Source organism: Stegostoma tigrinum, chromosome 39 (genome assembly GCF_030684315.1).
Source record: "Stegostoma tigrinum isolate sSteTig4 chromosome 39, sSteTig4.hap1, whole genome shotgun sequence".
Classification (NCBI taxonomy): domain Eukaryota; kingdom Metazoa; phylum Chordata; class Chondrichthyes; order Orectolobiformes; family Stegostomatidae; genus Stegostoma; species Stegostoma tigrinum.
Window position 1 is genome coordinate 15,883,524 of NC_081392.1, and position 16,911 is coordinate 15,900,434.

General features: G+C 49.5%; 1 protein-coding gene across 3 annotated transcripts in view; it reads left to right on the forward strand.

Annotated features, from left to right (window-relative positions):
- Positions 1–16,911, forward strand: part of dpf1 (double PHD fingers 1) — a 127,142-nt gene that overhangs the window by 98,857 nt on the left and 11,374 nt on the right. For all 3 annotated transcript variants that reach the window (XM_048522543.2, XM_059640954.1, XM_048522544.2), the window contains one exon: positions 15,791–15,903. In XM_048522543.2, the coding sequence (XP_048378500.1) occupies positions 15,791–15,903 (113 nt within the window). The remainder of the gene's footprint in view (positions 1–15,790; positions 15,904–16,911) is intronic.

The window sequence follows — 16,911 nt, forward strand, 5'->3', positions numbered from 1 at the left end:
ATGAGGGATAGCAAAGAGAAATGAAGTTGAGGTAAATGATGAGCCCTGATCTAGTCAAATGGCAGAGCAGGCTTGAGGGGCTGAAAGCTTCTACTTGCTATGCGCTGATGAAAACACAAAGGGAGACATTTGGAATCTCTGCTGCTGCCCTTGGCTTGGGGCAAGACAGGGGCATTTATGGTGAAGGCTCGAGCTGGAAGGAGGGGTTTCTGTCTGGAGGAGCTGATGGGTGACCCACTTAATAAAGATGTGTGGTGGAAGGTATGGACACACACCACCTTGTCACTTGGCCAGGCCAGTTTCAAAGTTCAGAGCTGCCCGGTGGTATGGAGATGAGCCGAATGGTCTGTTTCTACCCCAAAATCCTTCTGGCAGTTGGAAGGGGAGGTGGATTCCTGGAGATCTGTTGGGTTTCATGGATGACTTTAGCAATGAAGTAGCAGCTGGCTCCTCCTCCTTTCCCCAGAGTGAGACCCTGAGCAGGAGTCAGCTTTGCGAAGGAAGGATTTGAAACCATCCAGAAGGCACCCAAATGGTAGTCACATGTAGTTAATGCTCCCTCTGCGCTGCTCCTTGGACGCTCCCAAGTCAGTCTCCCTTCTCGTCGAATTTGCAAATATCAAGTAGATGTGATTCTTTAGTACGACTGCAGCATTAGGGAGCCTCTGTCAGCAATAAGCCCACAAAGGAAATGGATCCAATCGGCAGAAACCAGCAAACACACTGGCCTGGGCTAATTAGAGACAAAAAATTGCAGATGCTGGAATGTAAGGTAATCCAGCAGGAAGCTGGAAGAACACAACAAGGTCAGGCAGCATCTGGAGGAACGTTTCGGGTATTGCTGTCCCAGCAAACCACTAAGGCTGATCGCCAACTGGAGACCTCACTACGCAGAACCATTTTCATTCTTAGTCCCACACCCCCAGATGCAACTAGATGCCAGCTCTCAGCCCTGCCCCAAGGGCAATTCTTCTTTGCTCAGGGTGGATCAAAGGAGGATGTTTGCCACTCGGAGAGACAGAATCTAGGATTCTCCAATCTGAGGCAGTCACCAATAATCCCAATAGAGAAGAAGTTCCTCCACCCAGAGAGCGGTGAGAGTGTGGGACTCACTTCCACAGGACAGCGAGAGATTCAGGGGAATGGTGGTATGTGTTTCAGGAGAAGCTGGATAAACAGATGGTAACCATCAACATCCTGGGGGTTACCATTGCCTAGAGATTGAAATGGACTCACCACATAAACACAGTGGCTACACGAACAAAAGCTGGGAATCCTGCAGCGAGTAACTCACCTCCCGACTCCCCCACAAAGCATGTCCCACCATCTACAAGGCACAAGTCAGGAGTGTGATGGAATACTCCCCACTTGCCTGGATGGGGGCAGCCCCAACAACACTCCAGAAACTCAGCACTATCCAGGACAAAGCAGCCCCCGCTTGACTGGCACCACGTCTACAAACATCCCACTCGCTCCACCACCGACACTCAGTCGCAGCAGTGTGTACCAGCTACAAGATGCACTGCAGAAACTCACCAAAGATCCTCAGGCAGCACCTTCCAAACCCACGACCACTTCCATCTAGAAGGACAAGGGGCAGCAGATACATGGGAACACCATCCCCTGCAAGTTCCCCTCCAAACTACTCACCATCTTGACTTAGAATTATATCGCCATGTTCCTTCAGTGTTGCTGGGTCAAAATCCTGGAATTCCTTCCCTAAGGACATTGGGGGTCTATCTACGCAGCACATGGACTGCAGTGGTCCAAGAAAGCTGCTCACCCCCACCTTCTCAGGGGGACAACTGGGGACTGGAAATAAATGCTGACCCTGTCAAAAGTGCCCACATCCCATGAATGAATGTTGAAGCAAACATGAAGAGGACAGCAGTAGGAGGATGTGCAGACAGAGATAATGGGAACTGCAGATGCTGGAGAATCCGAGATAACAAAGTGTGAAGCTGGATGAACACAGCAGGCCAGGCAGCATCTCAGGAGCACAAAAGCTGACGTTTCGGGCCTAGACCCACACCTCCTCCCTCACCCCCATCCCAGGCCCCAAGATGACATTCCACATTAAGCAGAGATTCACCTGCACATCTGCCAATGTGGTATACTGCATCCACTGTACCCGGTGCGGCTTCCTCTACATTGGGGAAACCAAGCGGAGGCTTGGGGACCGCTTTGCAGAACACCTCCGCTCAGTTCGCAACAAACAACTGCACCTCCCAGTCGCAAACCATTTCCACTCCCCCTCCCATTCTCTTGATGACATGTCCATCATGGGTCTCCTGCACTGCCACAATGATGCCACCCGAAGGTTGCAGGAACAGCAACTCATATTCCGCCTGGGAACCCTGCAGCCATATGGTATCAATGTGGACTTCACCAGCTTCAAAATCTCCCCTTCCTCCTGAGATGCTGCTTGGCCTGCTGTGTTCATCCAACTTCACATTTTATTATCTTGGATTCTCCAGCATCTGCATTTCCCATTATCTCAGCTCATCCCCTCCCCCCACTGCATCCCAAAACCATCCCAGCCTGTCTCTGCCTCCCTAACCTGTTCTTCCTCTCACCCATCCCTTCCTCCCACCTCAAGCCGCACTTCCATTTCCTACCTACTAACCTCATCCCGCCTCCTTGACCTGTGCGTCTTCCCTGGACTGACCTATCCCCTCCCTACCTCCCCACCTATACTCTCCACTCCACCTATCTTCTTTTCTCTCCATCTTCGGTCCGCCTCCCCCTCTCTCCCTATTTATTCCAGAACCCTCTCCGATGAAGGGTCTAGGCCCGAAACGTCAGCTTTTGTGCTCCTGAGATGCTGCTTGGCCGATGTGCAGACAGGGTTGGAGGTGGGTGCAGGTTTATAAAACCAGTATGGGGCCTAGTCAGGTCAAGGGCCTGTTTCTGTACTTAATGCCACAGAAAGGCAGCCAAATTGTTGAAGGGTTATTCCAGCAACAACATGAAAGCTGTAGGGTTAACTTGTAACTGCTTGTAACTGATGTCCATTTCAAGCCCACCGACTCCCACAGCTACCTAGAATACACCTCCTCCCACCCACCCTCCTGCAAAAATTCCATCCCCTATTCCCAATTCGTCCGCCTCCGCCGCATCTGCTCCCACGATGAGGCATTCCACTCCCGCACATCCCAGATGTCCAAGTTCTTGAAGGACCGCAACTTTCCCCTCACAGTGGTCGAGAACGCCCTTGACCGCGTCTCCCGCATTTCCCGCAACACATCCCTCACACCCCTCCCTCGCCACAACCGCCCAAAGAGGATCCCCCTCATTCTCACACACCAACCTACCAACCTCCGGATACAACGTATCATCCTCTGACACTTCCGCCATCTAGAATCCGACCCCACCACCCAAGACATTTTTCCATCCCCACCCCGTCTGCTTTCCGGAGAGACCACTCTTTCCGTGACTCCTTTGTTCGCTCCACACTGCCCTCCAACCCCACCACACCTGACACCTTCCCCTGCAACCGCAGGAAATGCTACACTTGCCCCCACACCTCCTCCCTCACCCCATCCCAGGCCCCAAGATGACTTTCCATATTAAGCAGATGTTCACCTGCACATCTGCCAATGTGGTATACTGTATCCACTGTACCCGGTGTGGCTTCCTCTACATTGGGGAAACCAAGCGGAGGCTTGGGGACCGCTTTGCAGAACACTTCCGCTCGGTTCGCAATAAACAACTGCACCTCCCAGTCGCAAACCATTTCCACTCCCCCTCCCATTCTTTAGACGACATGTCCATCATGGGCCTCCTGCAGTGCCACAATGATGCCACCCGAAGGTTGCAGGAACAGCAACTCATATTCCGCTTGGGAACTCTGTAGCCCAATGGTATCAACGTGGACTTCACCAGCTTCAAAATCTCCCCTTCCCCCACCTCATCCCAAAACCAGCCCAGTTCGTCCCCTCCCCCCACTGCACCACACAACCAGCCCAGCTCTTCCCCTCCACCCACTGCATCCCAAAACCAGCCCAGCCTGTCTCTGCCTCCCTAACCTGTTCTTCCTCTCACCCATCCCTTCCTCCTACCCCAAGCCACACCTCCATCTTCTACCTACTAACCTCATCCCACCTCCTTGACCTGTCCACCTTCCCTGAACTGACCTATCCCCTCCCTACCTCCCCACTATACTCTCCTCTCCACCTATCTTCTTTTCTCTCCATCTTCGGTCCACCTCCCCCTCTCTGCCTATTTATTCCAGTTCCCTCTCCCCATCCCCCTCTCTGATGAAGGGTCTAGGCCCGAAACATCAGCTTTTGTGCTCCTGAGATGCTGCTGGGCCTGCTGTGTTCATCCAGCCTCACATTTCATTATCATGAAGGCTGTAGGGTCTGCATTATCACCTCTGTTCATTACATCTTCGAGTGGAGTTCAAGCGTAGATTGTTCACTGCAGTCAAAGAGGCTTTTTGGCCCATCCCGTCAGTGCTGGCACACTCCAAGAACTAATCAGACAGACCCGCTCCTCTGGCCAAACCCTGCTGCCCTGCCTTAATCCCGCAGCACGGCAAATCCTTTTTTTCCACCTTCACCCAATTTCTTGTTTGGAAACTTCAATGAACCTACCTCCACGCTCCATTGTCAAGCACCTCATCCCAGATGGTCGCCTCTAACTGCAGGCGGAGAACAGTTTCTGCCTCATGCTTTTGTTTTCTCTTTTGCCATTCAGCTCAGACCTGTGCCTCTCTGGCCTCTCAACCCGTCTGCCAGTTGAAACAGTTTCTCCCTCTCACCTCTGCCCAGAGCCCTCCTGGTTTCTTTTGCCAAACCAACCTCCCCCCCCCGCCCACTCTAAACCTTCACTTCTCAAAGGAGAACAACACCCGTCTCCTGCAACCTAACCACCTCCCTGACCTTCATCATGCCCCGCACCATCCTCTCATCCAACACAGTACCCAGGACCAGAGTCACACCGCCTGCAGCAGCACATCCCCTGTTATCAACAGAGCACGTTATCAGCCCAACAGTTCGTTGGGGGGGTTGGGGCCTGTCAATCAGGTTGGGTAGCTGTGAGACAGCAGTTAGTATACGATAGAATAAACCCGCTAATGTTGGACTCTCTAAGTGGACTGCCCATTGTGTCACAAGTGGTCACACCTGCAGTTGCTCTTGTCTACCACTAGAGGGGCCTTCAAAAGTGTTGTGTCTACAACAACAACTTATAGAATTTCTTCAGTGCGGAGGCAGGCCATTCAGCCCATTGGGTCCGCACCATCCCAACGAAGAGCATTCCATCCAGACCTAGTTCCCTATCCCATCCCTGCAACTGTAATCCACCCAAACCTGCACACCCCTGGGCACTATTGGACAATTCCCCATGGCCAATCCACTCTAACCTGTACACCTTTGGACCATGGGAAGAAACCGGAGCACCCGGAGGAAACCCGCGCAGACACTGGGAGAACGTGCAAATTTCTCACAGACAGTTGCCCGAGGGTGAAATCGAACCTGGGTCCCTGGTGCTGTGAGGCCTGCAGAGCTGAGCCACTGGGCCACAGTGCCACTCCTTGCATTCATATAGTGCCTTTAACATCACGCAATGTTCCCAGGCACACAAGACAAACATTAATTCTGAGCCATATCAAGGTAGCATTAAGACAAGTGACCCATAGCTTAGACAAAGGGGTAGGTCTTGAGGAGCATCTTAAAGGGGAGAGAGGGGGAGTGGAGAGGTTTTGGGGAGAAAGTTCCAGAGCTCAGAACGCTGGCAGCTGCCAGTGGATGGGAATCAGAGATGTTCTGGAACATGAGGGGCACCGAGACCTCTGAGTGTAACTCAAGGGGCTGGATGGGTTTACGGAGGCAGGGCTAGTGGGTTAGAATTTTAACATACGGGGTTAAACTCTCGCTCAGAAACGCAATGCTTCCTCCCATCTGTTTATGAACAAAGACACAGAAGATTGACCAGTCTCTGTACAATTCAGACAATTAGGTACAGCCTCCCTCCCCTTTAAGAACTTATTCAAAAGGAATGTGATTCAAAACATATCCCTGTTGTGCTCTGAGCATACAACATACTGAAATCCTTAAAGGGGGTTTGTTTTATGAACATATCACTCACAAAAGCTAATCGAATGTCTGGTTAGTGGATGGAATATGAGTCCTCAGAATGAAATGAGCACGAATTTCCCTGCTTTCTGGAGTTGATTATAGCGAGATTAGATTTTTTTTAGAAAACAATAATGATTTGGAAGAAGCCAACAAAGGAGCAGCATTGGCAAAGAGCAGGCAGTCAGAGGGAGGGGTTCATTCCTCTGCAGCAATTTCAGTTGAAGTCAGCTCAGACCCATGTTTGCGGTGTTTTTGGGGAGGCCTGGGTGTTACACAGAGAGCCTCCGTATAAACCGCTGGGGACAATTGTGCAGAGACGTCTTTTTATGAAGGGTCTAGGCCCAAAACGTCAGCTTTTGTGCTCCTGAGATGCTGCTTGGCCTGCTGTGTTCATCCAGCCTCACATTTTGTTATCTCGGATTCTCCAGCATCTGCAGTTCCCGTTATCTCTTTTTATTCCATACTGGTAGAGGTGTGGCTGCGCGAAACAAGCCTCTTGCTGAGGGCAGCTTAGAGTCAACCACACCGCAGCTGGCCTGGAGTCACATGTGGGCCACGCAGGGTATGGGTAGCCGATTTCCCTCCTTAAAGGGCATCATTGAACCAGATGGGGTTTGTACAGTAACAATCATCATTTGGCTAACTTTTGTTTTGAAACATCGACTACAGTGGGATTTATGTCCCTATTCTCCAGACAGGCCTATGCAGGCTACCACCTCCCCCCCCCGCCCCCCCCCCCCCACCCTCCCTGTTGATCCCACTCCCCTCTCTTCATCCCCCCCATCACTCAGAAAGATCTCACCCTTTAGTCTCATCCCCTTTTCTCTTTCCCATGTGGGCCACCCTGGAACAATCAGATTTACTGCATTATCCCGCATGTTACAGTGAGAGTGCTTCAAATTAGAAGCAAAGGTAGGCCATTCAGCCCCTTGAGCCTGTTCTGCTACTCAATAAGATCATGGCTGATCTGATTGTAGCCTCAACCCCGATTAGCTGCCTCCTGCTGGAAGCCATTGACTCCTTTATCAATGAGGAATCTACCAGCATCGGCCTTAAAACTATCAGCTGGTCCCCAAGCCTCTGGGAAGAGAGTTTTCAAAGACTTATAGAGTCACATGGTCAGAGACAGACCCTTTGGCCCAACTCATCCGTGCTGACCAGATATCTCAAATTAATCTAGTTCCATTTGCCAGCATTTGGCCCATATCCTCTAAACCCTTCCCATTCATGTACACATCCAGATGCCTTTTAAATGCTGTAACTGTACCAGCCTCCACCACTTCCTCTGGCAGCTCATTCCATACACACACCACCCTCTGTGTGAAAAAGTTGCCCCTTAGGTCCCTTTTAAATCTTTTCCCTCTCACCTTAAATCTATGCCCCTCTAGTTTTGGGCTCCCTTACCTTGGGAAGAAGACCTTGTCTATTCACCCTCTCCATGCCCCTCATGATTTTATAAACCTCTATAAGGTCACCCCTCAGCCTCCAATGCTCCAGGGAAAATAGCCCCAGCCTATTCAGCCTCTCCCTGTAGATCCTCTAAGAGAAAAAAACAAGTGTCCTCATCTGCAGGGGGGACCCCGTTGATATAAAACTGTGTCCCTAGATCTCGATGAGTGGGAGGGGAGGGATTCAGGGCTCCGAGTGAAGCGGTGCGCTGAAATTTTGTTCACGAGCTTTGACGTAGCAATAACCAACTCTGAGACCTCACCACCCCCCCAACTTCTCCCTTCCTTCTTCTGCACCCCCTCCCCACCCCCTCACCCTGCGACCTCTTTCCTTCAGCAAGGCCTTGCAAGTACATTCAAGCCTCAAAACAGGGTCACAGTTTTGTGATAACAAAATGTGAGGCTGGATGAACACAGCAGGCCAAGCAGCATCTCAGGAGCACAAAAGCTGACGTTTCGGGCCTAGACCCTTCACAGTTTTGTGGACTCTTTAGTTTTGATTTGCAAATAGTGCCAGCCATGTCTCAGGTGGCAGTACCGTTGCCGGTGTGTTGCTGGTGCTCTGGGTTCCCCTGCAGAGGTTTGGGTACAGAGATGCCAGCGCAGTGCTGAGAGGCCGCCCCTTATCGACCCTGTTACCCTGAGGCTTGCTTGTAGGCGTAGAGTTTCCCTGGACATTGATTTAACGAGGAACTGTGGGAATCTCTCCCAAGAGCACCGTCCAACATTTCCGCCTGAGATAACGTTTTGAAGGCAGGTTTTCAGCATTGCGGTTTGTGGGATCTTGCTGTGTCTGTATGGGCTACCACGTTTCCTACATTGCAACAGCGGCTACACTTCAACAAGTATTTCATTGGCTGATTTCATCTGAATCGTCCCAGTGGTTCAGAAAGCTACAGTGGAAATAAAACCCCTCAGGGCTGTTTGTTGTGTTGTGGTATTAACACTGCCTCTAGCTCAGGAGGCCCAGGTTCAGGACCCACTCACCCCGCATCTGTGTTGTACTGTTTGAGCACAAATGTCTAGAACTTCAGCTCCCTTTTCTGACCAGGTTTGGAAAGTGGGACTTTCTTCTTAGAAAAGAAGTTTGTGAGCACCGTGGGATTTTGCAAACAATTTGGCAGCTTTTATGTTCATTATCTCACTCTCTTTGTTTTCCTCTCTTTCTTTCTCTCTTTCTCTATCGCTCTAAGTTTAGTCTTTCTATCTGTCTCTTTCTCTCTCTTTATTTCTCCCTTTCTTTCTATCTCTTTCTCTCACTTTTTCACTCTTTCTCTCTCTGTCCCTGCCCCTAATAAGCCCAGCTCAGACCGAACACAGCAGTGTTTTGTTGAATTGAGTTCCTGATTACGGTGAGGTTTGAGCCCCTGAGCTTCAGATTCTCTGATCAAGTCCCAAAACGATTACTCTCCAGGTGAGAGAATGAATCTTAAACCAACAGCAAATGAAGAAATTATTTTTAATAAAAACTCATGGGAACATTACAGTGTAAAGCCCTTTTAAATTATAAACAATTATACCAATCCATGTTTTCTTTGTGTAAGTTAATGAAAATGAGTCCTGTGCCCTCAGTTGATTGAATCATTAAACAATTAACAGTGCTGAGTAGGCAACTTGGCCAGCTATATTCATACTGGCTCTCTGTAAGAACAACTCAGCCTCTCCCATTCTCTTGCATGTATTTTTTTCTGCTTCAGATATTTATCCACATCCCTTTTGAAAGCCTCGATTGGACCTGCCTCCATCACAGTCTCAGCATCTTCCAAACCGTGACCCCTCGTTGGATAATGACATTTCTCTCTCTGTCTCCTCTCTGCCTAGAAACTGGGCTCCTGTAGTTCTCAACCCTTCCCCCAATGGGACTGAGGTCTTCCGCTTATGAGGAATGGATATAATTGGACCTGTGGCAGCCAGGGGAGAGGGGCTGAGACTCCAGGTTTCCTGTGAAATTGCCAGGAGTGGGTTGGGTTTGGGGGACAGTTAGCCTCAGTGCCCTGGAAGATCGGCCAAAGCCAGTACCTTATTTCCCCTCAACATACTTTGCAAACTCAGAATCATTGTTCAGCAATTCCTAATAAAAGAATGTCTGTGTGTGTGTGTCTGTGTGTGTATGTGTGTGTGTGTGTGTCTGTGTGGGAGAGAGACCCTGTGGGAGACAGAGTGTGTGTGTGAGTCAGTGCATATGTGTATGTTTGTGTGTGTGTGTTTCTGTCTGTGTGTGCATGAGTATGTGTGCGTGTCTGTCTGTGTGTATGTGTGTGTGTGTGTGTGTGTGTGTGTATGAGCCTGTGTGTGTGTGTCTGAGCCTGTGTGTGTGTGTCTGAGCCTGTGTGTGTGTGTGTCTGAGCCTGTGTGTGTGTTTCTGAGCCTGTGTGTGTGTGTGTCTGAGCCTGTGTGTGTGTGTCTGAGCCTGTGTGTGTGTGTGTCTGAGCCTGTGTGTGTGTGTGTCTGAGCCTGTGTGTGTGTTTCTGAGCCTGTGTGTGTATGTCTGAGCCTGTGTGTGTGTGTCTGAGCCTGTGTGTGTGTTTCTGAGCCTGTGTGTGTGTGTCTGAGCCTGTGTGTGTATGTCTATGTGTGTTATTTTGAGTTGTGTCTGAGCATGTGTTTGAACGTGTGTGTGTGTTCCTGTGCATGCGCATGCGTGTGTGTGTGTCTGTGTCTGTGTGTGTCTCAGTGTGTGTCTCAGTGTGTGTATCTGAGCAATGTGTGTGTGTGTGTATATGTGTGCATGCCAGTGTGCATGTGTGTGTTTGTGTGTGTATGTGTGTGTTTGTGTGTGTATGTGTGTGTAAGTATGTGCATGTGTATGTGTGTATGTATGTGAGTGTGTGTGTATGTGTGTGCATGCCAGTGTGCATGTGTGTGTTTGTGTGTGTATGTGTGTGTTTGTGTGTGTGTGTTTGTGTGTGTATGTGTGTGTAAGTATGTGCATGTGTATGTGTGTATGTATGTGAGTGTGTGTATGAGAGTGTGTGTGTGTATGTGACTGTGTGTATGAGAGAGAGAGTGTGTGTGTGTGTGTGTGTGTTATGTGTTTGTGTGTGAGTGTGTGTGCGAGTGTGTGTAGGTGTGTGAGTGTGTGTCTGTGTGTGTGTGTGAGAGTGAGTGTTTGTGTGTTTGCGAGTGTGTGGGTGTGTGTGTGTCTGTGTGTGCGAGTGTGTGTAGGTGTGTGAGTGTTTGTGTGAGTGTTTGTGTGTGTGTGCGAGTGTGTGTAGGTGTGTGAGTGTGTGTCTGTGTGTGTGAGTGTGTGTGTGAGAGTGAGTGTGTGTTTGCGAGTGTGTGGGTGTGTGTGTGTCTGTGTGTGCGAGTGTGTGTAGGTGTGTGAGTGTGTGTCTGTGTGTGTGAGTGTGTGTGTGTGAGAGTGAGTGTTTGTGTGTTTGCGAGTGTGTGGGTGTGTGTGTGTCTGTGTGTGCGAGTGTGTAGGTGTGTGAGTGTGAGTGTGTGTGTGTGTGAGAGTGAGTGTTTGTGCGTTTGCGAGTGTGTGTGTGTGTGTGTGGGTGTGTGTGTGTATGTGTGTGTGTGTTTGTGTGTGTGTGTGTGCATGTGAGTGTGTGTTTGTGTGAGTGTGTGTGTGTGTGAGTGTTTGTGTGTGTGTTTGTGTGTTTGTGTGTGCGTGTGTGTGTGTTTGTGTGTGTGTGTTTGTGTGTGAGTGTGTGTGTGTTTGTGTGAGTGTGCGTGTGTGTTAGTGTTTGAGTGTGTGTGTGTGTGTGTGTTTGTGTGTGTGTTAGTGTGTGTGTTTGTGTGTGAGTGTGCGTGTGTGTTAGTGTGTGAGTGTGTGTGTTTGTGTTTGAGTGTGTGTGTGTGTGTGTGTGTTTGTGTGTGTGTGTGTGTGTGTGTGTGTCTGTGTGTGTCTGAGCATCTGTCTGTGTAGAGATTAAGATCGGATTGGATAACGATGCTGCTGAAGTTGATCAGCTCCCTGTTATACATGTGGAAGGCAAAGTGGCAGGTTATGGAGGCTCCTGAGAGCCGATGGAGCCTGGGATGCCCCGTAACCAGGGCGAGGGGAGAAAATTGTCGGGAAAGGGGAGTGAGGTGTGGGAATGTGTGAAGTAGTCCCAGGTACAGTCACATGTGTTACTGATACTGCACGGTCAGTTTTATTTTCCACAGCTGTATTTATTCCAGTTGAGTGTGAGCAGCCACTATAAGTGGTCCAGACCGAAGCTGCATGAAATTACGAGGCTGTTCCTTTGATTTTCTGAAAGATTTATGCTCTTTGACGCACAGATGGGTTCAGCCCAAGGATCTGGGCAAAGGAGGGGGTGGGGGTTGGTGACGGGGTGGGGGATGGAGAGGCTCGCAGTTTAAACATTGACATTATTTGCACCCAGCTGCCCAGAATGTGGGTTATCTCCTTGGAGGAAAACCTATGCTTGAATTTTCGAGCTCCGACAGTCCCTGGGTTTAGGGGCTGGAGGAGGCCGCTCAGCCCTCCCAATACAGCCGTATATCCCTGAATGTTTCACATCAGCTTTCCCAAGTTGAGTTCCGGCCAGCGCACCCCCCCCCCCCCGTCCTGCTTGGCAGCAGCTTCCCTTGGGATGAGGCAGGTGAGCGAGCGCCACCTTAATATTTGACGTGGAAAGGCATCACCTCCCAACTTATGACCACCCACTTTATCAATCGCACATGTACATCTTTTACCAGGAGTCACTAGTTTGGGACACTTCTCCCCGGGTGCTGACGCACCACCCCAGGGTGGCCTTGGGGACTGAGGCACCACCCTAGGGTGCCAACCTTGAGCGCTGAGAGCCCACCCTAGGGTGCACCCATGGGGGCTCCGACTGGCACCCTACAGTGCTGAGGACACCAACCCAAGAGTGTTAAGATCCTTTAATCGATCTCCTACTGGGTCAGCGTTTATTGCCCGTCCCTAATGGCCCAGAAGGCAATTAAGAGACAACCACATTGCTGTGGGCCTGGAGTCACATATAGGCCAAACCAGGTAATGATGGCAGTTTCCTTCCCCAAAGGACCATGATGTGAAGGTGCTGGTGTTGGACTGGGGTGGACTAGGTCAGAAATCACACAACACCAGGTTATAGTCTAACAAGTTTATTTGAAATCACAAGCTTTCAGAGCCTCGGTCCTCCTTCAGGTGTTAGTGAGAGAGGTAATGTCAGACACAGAATTTATAACTAAAAGATCAAGACCACTGATGAGGATGTATTAAACAAAACTAAGATGCTGTTAAATCTTTAATCAGTTAGAAGGTTTGAATTAATTAATATGTAATGTAAATCCTCAAATTCCTTTCAAGTCACGGTCCTGAGAGAACTAAAGGTTTATCAGTGTAGAGAAGAGATGACATTTTAGGTCAGACAGTGCATGTTGAGTATGAGGCCTTGTTTAGAAACTGCGTGTGTTTTAGTTATGAGTCAGACTGGTTTATTTCTAAAGTAGGAATTTATAGAATGCCATATTGACTGACTGTCTATAAATTGTGTGCTTTTTGAACAAAACAAAATGCATCTGCAAATACAGTTTCACTCCATAGATATGTGTGTGTGTGTGTGTGCATGTGTATGTGTGTACGTTTGTGACTGTGTGTGTATGAGAGAGTGTGTGTGTATGTAAGTGTGTGTGTGCATGTGTACGTGTGTACGTTTGTGAGTGTGTGTGTATGAGAGAGTGTGTGTGTATGCGTGTATGAGAGAGTGTGTGTGTGTATGTAAGTGTGTGTGTGTGTGTATGCGTGTATGAGAGAGTGTGTGTGTGTATGTAAGTGTGTGTGTGTGTGTAAGTGACCGTGTATAGTGTGGTGGGGTCACCAGTAATGTGACATGAACCCAAGATCCCGGTTGAGGCCGTCCTCATGGGGACTGAACCTGACTCTCAGCCTCCGCTCAGTGACTCTGTGTTGTGTCAGTGTCCAAAATCCGCCCTGGAGGGCACTTACCCAAAGCCCCAAAGCTGAATGTCCTGGACCCTCATCACACAAACATAGGCACATGCGCGCAAACACACACACACACACATATACACGCACAAACATGCACGCACACACACACTCGCGTGCACACACACACATATGCACACACACGCACACACAGACACACACACAGACATGCACATGCACACACACACACACACACACACTTACATATATATGCACAAACACACACACGCACACATACACACAGACACAGCCAGAATCATGCACTCACACACGCACGCACACTCACACACATGCACACACACACATACACTTACACACACACTCACGCACATTCACACACACGCACATACACACACATGCACACAGTTGCATGCTCATATTCGCGCACACACACACACACACACACACACATACTCTCCCCCCTCACATGCGCACACAAACACACACTGTCCTCCCTCACATGTGCACACACGCACACACTCACACACACATGCACACACACTTGCACACAGTTGCATGCACATACGCACACACACACACTCCCGCACACACTCACACACATTCTGCCCCTCACACATGCACACACTTGCACACACTCTCCCCCCTTGCACACACACACACACACACACTCTCCTCCCTCATATACGCACACACGTACATGTGCACACCCACGCACACTCACACACACACACTTACACCCACTCTCCCCTCCTCACACACAGATACCCTCTCCCTCCCTCCCCCCTCACACGCATTCATGCACACACGCATATATGCACACACACTGACAGACACACACACACACACATATCTATGGAGTGAAACTGTATTTGCAGATGCATTTTATTTTGTTCAAAAAGCACGCAATTTATAAACAGTCAGTCGATATGGCATTTTATAAATTCCTATTTTATAAATAAAATCAGTCTGACTCCGAACTAAAACACAACCACAGAGTGAACAAGGCCTCACACCCAACATGCACTGTCTGACCTAAAAAGTCACCTCTTCTTTACCCTGATAAACCTTTAGTTCTCTCAGGACCGTGACTTGAAAGGAATTTGGGGATTTACATAAACGTAGTAATCAATTAAAACCTTCTGATGTATTAAAGATTTAACAGCATCTTAGGTTTATTTAATACATCCCCATCAATGGTGTGGACCTTTGACTTTTTACTTATAAATTCTGCCTCTCTCACTGACACCTGAAGGAGGGCTGAGGCTCCGAAAGCTTGTGATTTCAAATAAACCTGTTGGGCTGTAACCTGGTGTTGTGTGATTTATAACTTTGTCCCTAAAGGGCAGTAGTGAACCAGATGGGTTTTTCCAACAGTCAACAGTGGATTCATGGTCATCATTAGACTTTAAATTCCAATTTTCTTCTTGGCATATTGGATTCAAATTCCACAATCTGCTGTGGCAGGATTCAAACCTGGGGCTCTGGATTAACAGTACAGCATTTATACCACTAAACCATTGCCTCCCCCGGTGAGTGAGTCATCTTTCTGTGCATGACTGGCCGCTGCTAGATCCTCCCCAGTCCAGCTAGAAACATTGATGCCCAGATTTCTTCCCAGTTCGGAGCACTGGAATACCTGGCCCTTGGTGAATGTTCTTTTTGCTAATTGAATGACTGAAATCACATTGACGTCCCATCCAGACTGGACACAGCGTTTGACTACACTTTAAACATCGCTGTTCAGCTGAGTGGAACTGAAGAAATGCAGATCTTTCATAAAATCCCTAAGACATAAGGACAGGCCATTCAGCCCAAGCTGTCCAACCAACTCTCCAAAGAGAGCATCCTGCCCAGAGCCACCCTGTACCCTAGCCCTGTAGCCCTGAATTTCCCATGGCTCATCCACCCTGACCTGCACATCTTTGGACTGTGGGAGAAAACCCACGCAGACACTGGGAGAATGTGCAAACTCCACACAGGCAGTTGCCTGAGGGTGGAATCGAACCTGGGTCCCTGGTGCTGTGAGACAGCATTGCTAACCACTGAGCCGCCATGCCGCCCCAGTCCTCTCAGTAGTGTCGTGCCAATGTGGGGGTCCTTGCAATGATTCTCACTGATCTATTGGGGAAATGGTTAACAATCAGAGTTGGGAGAAAGGTGGGGGGTGGAGGGGTGGAGCTGTGGTATCAGTCAGGAATGTTCCACCTCCCCAGACTCACACACACTTCCACTACCAGCATCTGTGGAGAGAAATCGGAGAATTGTTTCCTCTGGCAGGCCTGCTAGGTTTTTCCAGCAGTTCCTGAGAAAGCAGAGACTTGATTTTATCCAGAGGGTTTGATTGGGTCTAATTTTCTGTCTGTGTCTCTCTCTCTCGCCCCCACCACCGCGTGCAGGTCACCCGTCCTGTCTGCAGTTCACCGTGAACATGACGGCTGCGGTGAGGACCTACCGCTGGCAGTGCATCGAGTGCAAATCCTGCAGCATCTGTGGCACCTCGGAGAACGATGTAAGTCATTCTCAGCAACATGCCGTGGAGACACTCAACCCCCTGGCGCAACTGGCCGAGGGGGTGGGGACGGCACCTGTTGGGGGGGGGGAACGCGAAAACCGCAAGAGCAGCCAGAGGTGGCATGAGGGGCACAGAAAGAGGAGCCATTCGGCCCATCAAGTCCCATGCCTAACGCGTATGAAAGCAATTTGTTAATCCCAGGCCCCAGGGGCTCAGGCCTCGGGGAGGGATGGGCGAAGGAGATTGACTTGGACAGGATGAGGGCTCCTTGGTGACTTGGACAGACTGGAGCAGGGAAGGTTAAAGGGGGAGATTTAATTTCGCGTTTCAACGTTGTCGGTCTGAATAAACAGTTCCCATGGGCTGGGGGGGTGGTGGTGAGGTCTGGTAACAGGAGGGGTACAGATGGGCAGTAATTGATAAAAGAACCACAGGAGTACAGGGAGAAGCATGTTTTTGACTCGGTCAGTTGCGGTGATCTGGAATGGGCTGACTGAAAATGAGTGGGGGGTGGGGGGGGTGCACGTGAAAGCAAATTAAAAAGGACAGAGTTATGGAAGGGTTGGGAAAGGCGGACAGAGAGAGGCAGAGATGGGGAGTGGCTGAGCGGAAGAGGTATCTGCACTTACGTAGCACCTTTCCCAACTTCAGTAGCTATCAAAACGCTGTGCCCTTCAGACGACTTTCTTTAAAGGTGCAGTCTCCTGTAGCGAACACAGCAGTCAATTTGCAAACAGCAAGATCCCACAGGAACAGCAAAGGAAACGGTTCGATAGCAATATAGAATATAGCGATAGAAAGTGCTCTGGAGAGGTTTTGAAGAAGAGCCGTACTGGACTCGAAACGTTCTTTCTCCTGAATTTCTCCAGTACTTTCTGTTTTAGTTCTAGACTTGGTATACACCCTGGCAGGGTTTGATATGATGTGATGATGTTTTAGGTGTTAATTGAAGGGTTTATGCTGGGCAGTCCTCTGCTACTGAACTTCGAATGGTGACCCACGGAT